The sequence below is a fragment of the Gadus chalcogrammus genome, chromosome 21 (assembly GCF_026213295.1).
Source record: "Gadus chalcogrammus isolate NIFS_2021 chromosome 21, NIFS_Gcha_1.0, whole genome shotgun sequence".
In the NCBI taxonomy this organism is placed as follows: Eukaryota; Metazoa; Chordata; class Actinopteri; order Gadiformes; family Gadidae; genus Gadus; species Gadus chalcogrammus.
The window spans coordinates 19,507,038-19,520,109 of NC_079432.1; the positions used below are offsets into that span (position 1 = coordinate 19,507,038).

General features: G+C 42.0%; 1 protein-coding gene across 1 annotated transcript in view; it reads left to right on the plus strand.

The window, feature by feature from the left end:
- man1a1 (mannosidase, alpha, class 1A, member 1) overlaps nucleotides 1-13,072 on the plus strand; it is a 110,344-nt gene that overhangs the window by 40,969 nt on the left and 56,303 nt on the right. Inside the window, exons 3-4 of the mRNA XM_056581136.1 lie at nucleotides 8,057-8,172; nucleotides 11,802-11,882. Of these exons, the coding sequence (XP_056437111.1) occupies nucleotides 8,057-8,172; nucleotides 11,802-11,882 (197 nt within the window). The remainder of the gene's footprint in view (nucleotides 1-8,056; nucleotides 8,173-11,801; nucleotides 11,883-13,072) is intronic.

The following is a 13,072-nucleotide window of genomic DNA, read 5'->3' on the forward strand; positions in this document are numbered from 1 at the left end:
TCTTCTGTAAATATTCTAGAACACAACGGGAGCTCCGGCAGGAGTCCTGGAACTCTATAATTAAAATATATAATGTATAGATATATATAATGTAATATAATATAATATATATTATCACGGCCAAAAGCTGTGTGCGCCTCCGGATGATCTTATGAATCTCAAACGACTGCGTCGGGTTTTCCGACATCTCCGGTTCTTCCACTTCCGCGCAATCTGAAATACAGACTGTGCGGCGACATTGAGGAGGAGAAAGGGATGCTTACCGTTTTTGGACTCCCGGTAGGCCTATTTCCACAACGAGACTCGTAGTGGGGGTTATCTCGGCGATGGTTGAGAAGGAATTGGGGAATGGAACTTTGGCTTTGACTCGCTGAAGCCCAGATTGAACCGCGACATGGAGGGGAAAGGGATTGTTGTCCGCGATTGTCGTTGGCTGAGATAACCCCCACTACAAGTCTCATTGTGGAAGTACCAGAGAACCCGACGCAGTCTAATCTTTACACCAAATGTGAGCTTTACCTAAACCTTAACTTATGTTGCGTGTTATGCCCCTTAACACTAACAGCAGAATGGTTATCCAAATAACAAAGAAATGTACAACACTTGTTACAGTGTGTGTATTCACACACAAACACACACACACATGTGCCGCTCGCACGGTCTTAGATCATTGTCTCATTTGTGGGCCAAATTCTCTGGGCGGGCAAAGCAGAGATAGGGGAGGTAACCTGGCTCCTTATGACGACATATGTGGCCAAATTACAAAACGGCGTGTCTGAGCTTTAATTTTTTCAAAGGCGGAGCAGGATACCAAGTGCTCATTTTACATCTTTCACAATTTCTAGCCACTGGGGGACCATAGGCAGGCTAGGGGAACTCATATTAGGGCTTTGACTCCGAACTTTGTTATTCGAATATAATTAGAATATCAAAAAATAAATCAAAATTCGAACGAATATTAGGCAGCCCTTAATATTCGAACCTGTTATGGGCAGGCCAAGAGGGAGAGACGTCGGAGAACCCGACGCAGTTTATTCATATTATTGTAATGTCCACGGAAAAGGCAGTGAATGAGGTATTTATTAGACAGCGATTTATTAGAAACCTAATAAACCGTTGGAACATGCAAGACCGGTAACCATAGCAACGCGGTAAACAAACCATGCAAAGCCCAATCCAGGTCTTACTGAAGGCATTTAATGGTCAAAATATTATTCATGAATATTCAAACATGTTCAAATATTAATATTAATAAACAAACAAACTTCGAATATGATTTTTGGGCAAAAGTCAAAGCCCTAACTCATATAAATGTAAGAAAATCTCCTAAAGAGACGTTTTCATGTCATTGGACCTTTAAAGAATGACAGATCTGATATCTAGATTTAGATGTGGACAATCACACATAAAACAAGGATTTTCTTCCTGTCATTTGAAATGACTTAAACGGCTGCTTAACTATTTACCAGGGTCCTTTGGCTAAACCTGCCAAAACACATTATGAATCCATTAATCAATGAATCAAACGGCTATAATAATAGTGAATCTCGCATACCTCATTCCCGTACACGTCTGGAAATGTCCCACGATATTTTGGGTTTCCAGAGAGGCTCAGAGAATCTGTTCGTAGGGCTTCATGTGTGAAGTCTGCTTGATAGTCTGGACCCCCCTTTATAGCAGTGTTTCCCGCAGGATTTTTTTCAGCAGTGGTGGTGTGGTCCCCGAAACCCTCTAGGGGGGTCCGGGGGCTTGCCTCCCCGGCCGAAATTTTTTTGTACCCTTTACATTGGAATGCATGAATCTGGTGCACTTTGAGAGGAGAATATGCACTTAAATCCTATTCAAACAGTCCTGTGTATTACTGTAGATGGGATTATTGGTGTTGTAACTTTGCCTCTTGTGTCTTCATTTACAGATTTTTATATTTTTGTATAGTAATATTTAAACAAAAAATGCCACAACGCAAATATAATTTGCACAATTTATTTACAGATTTTTGCCTAATGCTTAAACACTAAACATGGTTGCTATGCCCAAAGCATAACTGTTTTTTTACATAAGACACTTTGTTCAAAAATGTCCTTAGGTTTTTTCCCTGCCTTTATGCTAATGACCACATGCTTACAGGCGATTAGCATAAATCCCTAACTAAAATACGCGATGAAAACGGCTTTTATATGGCAATAAAGAACAACATTGGATCTAACAGTATGGATTCATTTTTCAAAGTTCCCTAAAATACCTAGGCTATAAATTCCTGACTGGATATAAGCTCCTGTAAAGGCTATGAGTGATCCCAAAAAGAGCGACAACACGCACACACACATAGGCCTACACACACACACACAATACTAGAGGAAAAACGGCACGGAGGTTGCGGTTTATAGATACAATAAAATGATTGGGCTCAGAGGGTTTTTAACACTGGTGGTCATGTAGCGACACATTTTAGCAACTTACTTTCTCTCTCTCTCTCTCTGTCTGTCTCTCTCTCTCTCTGTCTGTCTCTCTCTTTCCTTCTTTCTTAGATCTTCCGCTTCACTCGCTACTGCTAGATTCAATGTAACTTTGCAACCGTGTAGGGTAGCCTACTGCCAACAACTGCCACACTCGCTGTGTATTTTTCTTCTTTGATGTTGGTTACGTGACGATGTGCCGCGTGCTGCGCAATTGACGTTACGCGCTGTACATTTTCTAAAAGGAGCTACGTAAAAAAAAATAAAAAATTAGGAGAAGGATTTTTATTGCAGCGGCGAAGAAAATTCAGCAGCGGCGGTGTGCCGCTGCTGTGTGAACGTGGGGGAAACACTGTATAGTGTTGACCCCACTTGATTGTGTGGACCCCCCTCTATAATGTGGACCCCCCTTGATAATGCGGACCCCCCTTGATTGCGTGGACCCCCCTTGATTGTGTGGACCCCCCTTGATAGGGTGGACCCACCTTGATAGTGTGGATCCCCCTTGATAGTGTGGATCCCCCTTGATAGGGTGGACCCCCCTTGATAGGGTGGACCCCCCTTGATAGGGTGTAGCCCCCTTGATATTGTGGACCATTGACCTGACGGCAGAAGTTTGGCCGAAGTTGCCTGTAAAAGTTAAAAAATAAATAAAAATGTGATACGGTTATAGGGCTTTTGGTTGTAATACAATCAGAATGGAAATGAGTTGAAACATGAAAGCAGAATTTGGTGAGCAGGCCACCGCTTTGACCACCACTGATGATGATAAGCCAGTGTGATCAATGTTTCTATATCAGTGGCTTTAAAGTGTAGTGCAGGAGGTCCTCTGCGTGTCGCCTGGATGTTGATATGCTCTAGGTCGTACTACTTGATGTGAAGGGACCCTTGCACGGTGCCGCCATTATATGAAACACAGAGCAGCACTAAACCCCCTCATTATATGAAACACAGAGCTGGGGTCTCATTTATAACCGTTGCGTACGCACAAAACGGGGCTGAAATTGTCGTATGTGACATTCCACGCCAAGGTTGTGATCTATAAATACTAACTTGACGGGAGAATGTGCCCAGCCCTAAGCAAACTCTGACCCATGCGTATGCATGGTTTGGAGGAAAAGGAGAATTGGCGACACAGACGGTGTGGTGGTGAACTGAAGTCAGACAGTATATAGGCTGAGACCCCTGGGCTGTTTCTTTTATCTACTTAACGCGGCACTCCATGGCACGTCAAGTAGCTTTAATATAACCCCTTCCCCGGACATCTCATGAAAGAAGGCCTGCAACGAGATACCAGGAGATTGGGGAGAGAATGGTTGGAACTACAGATCAAGCCAGATCTGTTGCGGTTACATTTTCTTGCCCTATCGTTGCTTTACTCAAACCTTTTTGGGAAACACACAGCCCCCTTTCTCTCCCCACGTCACATAACACAAAATAACTATTTGCTAAAAAGTTTTCTGATAACTATTTGCTAGAGTCTTAGTTTTCTCTTCCTCCCTTATATCAGTCGACCCCCATACAATCTTGCTACGGGTTGTAACAAAACCAAAAGAGTTATCCCATAAGTGACATATCTTTGATTAAATACTAAATTAAATAAAAGTATTTATCGTTATTCGTAACTCAACATGAGGTATAAAAGTAAATTGTGTCATGGTGTAAGAATAGAAGATGAAGTAATATGGGGTGTTGTGTGTTCATAATGTCACCAAAACAAACCAAAACAAGACGACAACAACATACAAAATAAACAAAAAGGAGAAAACCTATGTGGCCCAGCACGGCTGAGCGGGCAGGGACCCTTATATACCCCTAGCCAGCATCAGGGGCAACAACCCCACTCAATCCCACAACGCTACACACACACTAAAGAAACACAAAATAAACACTACACATACACAAAATAAATACTACAGAAACACCAGGCAAACAAACAATCCAAAAAAAGTATGGTGTAATCTGACGAACACAACAGAAACTTTCTGGATGGGGTAGGGCTGTAAGTATTTCGGTTGTGTGGTACTAACAGCAACTAACCAGTCACTACGTCATGGTCCACATGACACAACGATGTTGTTACAAAAAAAGGCTGCCATATAGTGACTTCACAAATATGCATATCATATATTCCAGGTTGTTATATAGCCTAAACATGCAACTAGATGCATCTCTACTAGAAGTATAGTAGCTCACTGCAGGGCTGGTTCTGGCCCTTTGGTTGCCCTAGGCGAGATTGAGTTTTGCGGCCCCGTTCCATTTTTCCGCCCTCTGAACCATAAGAGGTTCACAACTACGTCAAAGCGTCATTGCATTGCATGAACTACGGACCATAATCCTAGGCGATAGCCTAGTTCGCCTATAGCAATCGCCGGCCCTGGCTTATTGGACATATGCACTGGACAGTATTTGAGCCAGCCTATATACAAAGCTGCATGACAAAAATCGGTCTGTGGCAATTTGGAGTGATTATTCCCTGTATTCTTTTCAAATACCTTTTTCAAAGAATTTGTGACGCAATCGATATTCCCTAATTGTAACCCCACTGACAAAAACTGGATGAATAAATTACCCCTGACCTAGGGAAAAATTTACTTACTACAGTCAAATGAAAAATGTATTCTTTTGATGCTATCCTGCCAATCGCACAGAAATCCTTAGATATCAACATCCCAGAATTTTACTGAAAGGATTGATTTTGATGTACTTTCCATTGTTAATTTGTCTCTGCTGCCACTACATGGCTGCTGCCTGTGTAAAGGTTTGTTTTTGCAAGCCTTTTGGCGCATTTCCACCAGAGGGTGGGGAGGATCAGTTCAGTCTGCAAAGGTGCGGCACGGGACACGTTTCCACCACCAAAAGTGGTCGTGATCTGGACTTAGCCGTATTGACCCGTACTCGTCTCGCAGTACTCCTCTGTTGGGGTAGTGAGACGCCTGAAAGGGTGCCGGCAAGTTCGAGCTACACACGCCGTCCGTTGTTCGGATGACAGAATCGTCACTTCCGTGCGACAGGGGGATAATAACAACCAAACACATTACCCGCAAGGTATTTATGGACAATGGCGAGAGCTTTGTTTATTGAAGAAAATGTCGTGCAAAAGTTTGCCGTCCTTCTTGGACATCCTACATTGTTGCTCTTTGTTCATTGTGTTGCGTTCTTCTTTTTCCTTGGATTTATTAGCAGGCTACACTGTCAGGCTGCTATGAGATCACGATGCTTACGTAGCTGCCACGGCTATCGCCTTACGGCTTAAACCGCCCCCTACCATCAGGGTACTGTCGGCGGTGGAAACATGAGCCGTAACTGAGCTGGGCTATACCGCTATACCCTCACTGGGCTGAAGCGTGCTTGGTCCGAAGCGCACTCGCCGCTGGAAAAGCGCCATTCGTTTTTAGCAAGGGCAGCTCTTAAACTATGCAGTCCATATTTTAGTTACGGTACTTGAGCCAACTCACTAAAATAATGCTGTAGGCAGTACTTGAGCTGGACCAAGGCTTGAGGCAGTACTTAGGCCAGTTCACTGGCCTAAGCTGTAGCAGTATTTGGGCTGGACCTAAGCTGTAGACAGTACTTGGCCTGGACCTAAGCTGTAGGCAGTACTTGGGCTGGTCCTATGCTGTAGGCAGGCAGTACTTGGGCTGGGCCTATGCTATAGGTAGGCAGTACTTGGGCTGGACCTAAACTGTAGGCAGTACTTGGGCTGGACCTAAACTGTGGCAGTAATTGGGCTGGACCTAAACTGTAGGCAGTACTTGGGCTGGACCTAAACTGTAGGCAGTACTTGGGCTGGACCTAAACTGTGGCAGTACTTGGGTTGGACCCCAGGCTCTAGGCAGTACTTGAGCTGGACGTAGGTTGTAGGCAGTACTTGGGCCAGTTCACTGGACCTATTGGGGAGCAGTGACAGATGAACTTGCATACAAAAAATACCCATGAAATAATATTGAACAAGAAGATATTTTATGAAATTAGTGATATTGATAATTGGTAATATAACAAATATGGTCTTTGATAATCAGTGGAACGATAATCTTAATATTGTACGTTATTAACTTCAGCTTTCTACGATACCCATATTGATACCCATATTGTAGCAACAGTAGTATATTAGCAGTAGTGGTGGTGGTGGTAGGAGCAGTAGAATCTTAGCGATGGTGGTAGCAGCAGTAATATATTAGCGGTGGTGGTGGTGGTGGTAGCAGCAGTAGTATATTAGCAGTGGTGGTGGTAGCAGCAGTAGTATATCAGCGGTGGTGGTAGCAGCAGTAGTATATTAGTGGTGGTGGTAGCAGCAGTAGTATATTAGTGGTGGTGGTAGCAGCAGTAGTATATTAGCAGTGATGGTGGTGGTAGCAGCAGTAGTATATTAGCGGTGGTGGTAGCAGTAATATATTAGCGGTGGTGGTAGCAGTAGTATATTAGCGGTGGTGGTAGCAGCAGTAGTATATTAGCGGTGGTGGTAGCAGCAGTAGTATATTAGCGAGGGTGGTAGCAGCAGTAGTATATTAGCGGCGGGGGTAGCAGCAGTAGTATATTAGCGGTGGTGGTAGCAGCAGTAGTATATTAGGTGTTGGTAGCTCTAGTAGTGTTTTAGCAGTGGTGGTGGTGATAGTAGTAGTGTATAGCAGAGGGGGTCCCCACAGACGAACTCCCGATATACATTATATTTTCAATCGATTTATCATTTTAGCGCCACTAACATGAAAAGATGTAACCATTTAAGCTAAACATGGTTAAAGGTTAAATATTTATGTTGTTTAGGCTCCGTGACGTCCGCATTAGCCTCACCGTCCAATCTGGCAACACTGCCTGAATCCCCTCGTCATCAATGTAACTCAATGAGAAATACGAAGCTGGTATGAAATGAAACTGTGATTCTGAAAAAAGTATAAATTATATTGAATTCTGTTTTATTATTATTTCATGATTGTTGAAGATACAAGTGTGTTGATTTGTTAAACGTTTGAACGAAGCTTAACGATATAAAATAGACCAAGTTACGAAGTATGAAGCAGGTGAAATGTCAGAGAATGTCAGTGTCATCCTCCATTGTAAAAATAGGATTGAATGAGTAGAATATCTTAAAGTATAAAATATTAAATTAATCTGCAAAGAAGCGCCAAGCTAATCTAAACATTTTACAATTGGAATGGAGTCTCTAGGGGAAAATTTGAGGAACGTGATAGGTCCCAAAGTTCGTAGAGAATAATAAAGAAAGTCTTTATTTACCTATTTACCTCTTGAGAAAATGCCTCAATCCAAAGAAATCAAAGCATCATGGCATTAGCCGTCAGTCTTTATACATTAGAAAACAGGTATTTGTTAATCACGTGGGGGCCTAATTTCTAATTATAAACCGCCTTTAGTTACAGTAATAGTTCCTCATAGAGCCTCACAGTTCAGTCCTTTGGTTTTGATACTGAAGGCTTGTGGTACTGCTCTGAAGGGGAGGCTCCTCTCTCAGAGCTCCAGATGTGGCGTCCTGGTCCTGCTCAGTGTTGCTCAGGCCAGCAGGACGGTATCTTCAACTTCCAAGATGGTACTCGGTTGAATGGTACTATAAAGTGGTTGTTAATGTCTCCCTCTGTGTGTTCCAGGCGGTCTGAAGGGAGCCAACATAGTGGATGCCTTGGATACCCTGTACATCATGGAGATGTATGAGGACTTTGATGAGGCTACTGCCTGGGTAGAGAAGAACCTGGACTTCAGCCTGGTAAGGAGAAAATACTTTATTTCCCACACTGATGTGATATGAAAGTGGCATTGAAACCAATGCAGAAAACACTGAAAGGTTGAAGAAAAAGAGAAATGTACCCTTACATTATAACAACGTCATAGCTTTAAACCCAGGTGGTGATGTTCCCAGAGTGGTTTGCACTGAGGGTTTAGTCTATGCGACCATACCGTACAGAGACATTGATTATATTTGAAGGAATATATCAATGTCAAAGAAGGAAGCAGCGTGTTACTGTGGTGCCCCAGGTAAGATGAATTCCCCGTTCACACGGAAATTATTTTTTTGTGAAGACGTAGAAGTCTTGTGCGTTTCGCCTGACCGTCGAGGTGGATCTTGCGATTTCGGTGGCCGAAAATCTTATTGAAAACAGGTCCAAGGGTGGATCAAATAAAAATGGCCCACTGCGTTTTCGTGTTAGGATTTGTGTGGTCGCCTGATACGCAAACGATGACATCATCGCCCCCACCACCAGCTGGGCGACGTTGGAGACAAAAAATTGTTTTGTTTGATTTGTATTATTTCTGTAGCTTTAATATAGCCCCTTTTAGGTTTAATTACTAACTGCACATTAAAAAGTATTTTTAGTTTGTTTGTATACAGCGCGCAGGCTTGATATGCACCGCCTCATTTTCTTTTTTTTTTGGTTGAAAACCAGCGCCAGAGTTGCCTCAATTATGTAACACAGCGTTTCTGCAGCTCGATTCGTTTTCTTTACGGAGATATTCCTGAAACGCAGCCAAGGAAAACGGAATGGAAAAGATTGTTTTTCGCCCGTGTGGACGGGGCTTAGGTTGAGGGACATTTCCAAACATTTCAAAACTTTGCAAAAACAAACTTTGTTGTGACTTATCCTGATAACTTCAATGGTTTGCTAATTTTAGACTGGCTTCATTACAATAATGAACTCCATTACAACCCGACAGACATCCATCTGTATCATCTTCCTAAACTGTAATCAAGAAGCAAATCTAATTCAATATCTTTCTAATTTGCCTCGGTTTCTAAGTTGGCTTCAATAACATTCTGGTGGTGTGTACGAGGTATGTGTAAGAGGTATCTATCTATCTATCTATCTATCCATCCATCCATCCATCCATCCATCCATCCATCCATCTATCCATCTATCCATCTATCCATCTATCCATCTATCCATCTATCTATCTATCTATCTCCTCACTTAATGTAATCATACCGTAATCTAGGTCAATTTTAAAACTTTGTTTTTCCATGTCCCTCATGTGAAAGTTTCAAACAAAACAATGTCACCACATAATAATTGAGAATTAAACAATGACTAAAACCCCATTGCTACCAATAACATTCCTATGCTCACATACTTCTAAAATGGAGGTAGCCATTGCGGTGTGACCTCACGATGTACAAGCCCTACAGGTGGAACCAAGCCGTTTAGTGTATGTTTCTGTTCCACTTGAAGGAGTTTAAAGGGCTGTACTTAAGGTGTAAGAGCTATCATTTCATTTTAGTGCTGTCGCTTTTAGAAATAGTACATCCGTCAGCTCTTACTGAGTCAAATGCGCTGTGAATAGTGCTCCTAATGCCGCCGTGTGAGACCATTTCAATTTTCAGGGATGGACACAACTTGCTATTTGGCAAATATCCCTTTTATGTGCTAAAATTGGGTGATTTATAAGAACCGTCTGGATCCATGTTTTTTATTGATTGAAAGCTAAACGCAAAGCTAGTGGGCAGACATACAATGTTCAGATGAATTGTAAAGCAACGTTACGTGGAAGCATTTCTATGCACTCTGCCCCTCCCGTTGCATTTCAAGTACTTTGTTGAATTGTGGTTGGGTTGGGGTAGCATCAACACTTGACGTTGTTAGGCCTACCAAACATGGTAAAACACATGTTCAAACTGTTGTCTATTGGACAAAGCATCCGAGGGAAACTCCAAACTGTCCTTGTTGTGGACAATAATAAAGGAGCAACAACTTTGTATGGTCTTGCATTTTTGCAATTCGCTTTGACAAAAATGTTTAGTTGTTCTGAGTGAATACAAGCAGCTATAGTCCCCCAACATTACTTTTCAGAACAGTGCTTTCACCCCCTGGTTGTAGTTGGGTCGGATCAGGTTCACACCAAACTAAAGTTCATTGGGAAGCGTGCCGGGAGCAACCTGGGCTGTGTGTCAGAGCAGACAACTTTCTATTGATTTAGTCCGCAGAAGGCTTAAAATTATCAATTTTCCCCTCCCAAACTAACCGTACTAACGGGGGAAAAGATCCAGGTTTAAATCACACTAGCAGCTACGGTAGCATACCACAACAAAGGCATTCTGTAGCTGGTGCAGGAGAGCTGTGGTAGTCCATGCATTCAGTAAGCCATTCAGTAAGCTAAAGCATATTAATTGACAATTTGCCAGTATGTATGCTCTTAAAAAAATAAAAAATATATTTTGATTGGTGTACATTTTCATATTGCAATGTTGAGTTACTCTATTTAAAAGCCTTATAGTAATTAGAACATAAAATATAGCTACATATATTATGTTAATGTTAATAATAGTCCATTTAAAATAAAAATAGAACCAAGTTATTATAGTAAGAAAGTATTATTAAACTATACGCAAACTAAAATTAACAAAACCCTCCTTAAAAAATGTCAATGTTTAAGATAAATTATGTCCACCTCATCTGCTGATTGATGAGACACAGCCCTGCTTTGGTTGTACCATGTCCCTAGAGAAGTAAACATAACCCTGGTTTGGTTGTACCATGTCCCTAGAGAAAACCTAGCCCTTATCCGCAAAGATAACCAGGGCAAGACATGGTCATCAACCATTCCTCTGACCATGGAGTGGTTGTTGTTGCCAGACTGGTTGGTTTGGGAAACTCAGAATCTGCTGATCTCCTGGGATTTATATCTGCTGCAACAGTCTGAGTTTACAGAGAAGGACGCAAAAAACAAAAAGCATCCAGTGAGTGACCGGCCTGAGGGCTGAAAGACCTTATTTAGGTCTGAAGGTTCAAACGTTAACTGCCGACACACGCAGAGAATAGCTTCTGATTCTTTGCTAAATCCTTTACTCTTTCATCTGGGACTTAATGGTTTACCCTTACATGTGAACCTTAATGGATTACCCTAACATGTGAAGCTTAATAGTTTACCCTTATATGTGATATTTAATGGTTTACCCTTACATGTGGGACTTAAAAAATACTATCCCAGGGTTACTATTTTTTTCCACAAGATTTTCAGGGTACAAATGTCAGGATATGTTGTACGGCCAATCAGGAAAATAGCAGGGGAATATCAGGACTTACACGTATGTGTTTGGTGATGTGAACTGCCACACAAACACACTCACTTTGAGGGACCATGGCCTTCGACACCACCCAGATGTGTGCAATTGTTTTCCGCAGACCACCAGTGTCATCTCCTTCCCCCTCTGATCAATACATAAATCTTACTGAAGCCAATCAGAAATACCATGTGTCAACCACTATCATCGTGCCTCAAGAATGTTTTTTCAAGAGATGGGAGGATCTGGGTAAAAGGGATTGTAGGGTTTTTGTCAACAAAGTCTGAATTTCTGAATGATTTTAAGTATAATCTAAACGCTGATGACTTCCTCTCTTTCAGAACACGGAGGTCTCTGTGTTTGAGGTGAACATCCGGTTTGTGGGCGGCCTCCTGTCTGCCTACTATCTGTCTGGGAAGGACGTAAGTGTTTCTTGTCTTATTTGGTTCCCTTCTCCCTGGTTCCCGAATCACACAATACTCTGTGCTGCAGAATAATGTGCTACCTTCCTTTGCATGAGTGTAGCTGGCTCCGTCCAATTGTTTGCCATGTGAATGTCTTCCCAAAGAACCGATCCCCCTTGCTCTTTCAGTGTTTTCCCTAGGATGGAGTTGCAGCAGCGGAGGTGAAATGTTTCTTTCTTCTTTTTTTTGTGTGCTCGCAAAGCGCACCCTTCAGGGAGGTTTCTATGTGTTTAAGCACCAGAAGGGTGTACATACAGTACTTTTGTGCACAGTAATGAGCAGGGGAAATATGGAGAGATTGAACATAATACAAGTATAATCTTTAAAACAATTATGTACATTTATTTAACAAACATCACATAACACAAATACACCAATCGAAAAGGTCTGTGTCTCCAACCAATGCATCTTTCCACTCCCTCCCCTCTCCCCATCACAAAGGTTGCAGTAGGACCATAAAGAGGCCATGCCTCTATTGACCAAGTTTTGGGGCTCTAGAGTCAATAATGGCAACAGTACTGAAATTGTTGCTGAATAAAAAATCCTCAAAAATAAGAAGAGATATATTTGTCAAAATAAAGGTAGTAGTAGGACCATAAAGAGGTGACGCTATTGAAATTGTACCATTGTGGTAGTTTTCAGTTTTGCACTTTGCAGACGGTCCCTAAACTCGCGGCTGAACGCCGACAGCTCATAGAAGCCAATGCATTTCACTGTTCGCTAAAGACGTCTCGTTTGGATGAAAACAATGTTGTAGCTGTTTCTCTAGGTTACTATATTTAGCTAGAGGTGTCAATTGTGTCGCAACGATGTTTCACTGATCTATTAACCGCCAACTCCGAATCTGCCAATTTATTTTTCAAACTTTACGGAAGTTCCGCTCCGTTTATAGCTATGCTTTACTCACAGGTGTGTGAATTTACCTGGATATGAAGCGTCAGTAGCGCAAAATAATATAACATTCATATTTTAAAGAGATAAGCTGAAGCTCTCCTCTCCTCTCGTTAAAAAAAATAAAATCAGCAGCATTAAATAGTACATTAAATAGGAAGAGAAAAGTAAATATTGAGCGTGCCCTAAGGAGAGAGGGGAACATCACCACAGAGCCTTCTCCAAGTCTCCTTTATTACCACAATTGGTAATAAAGG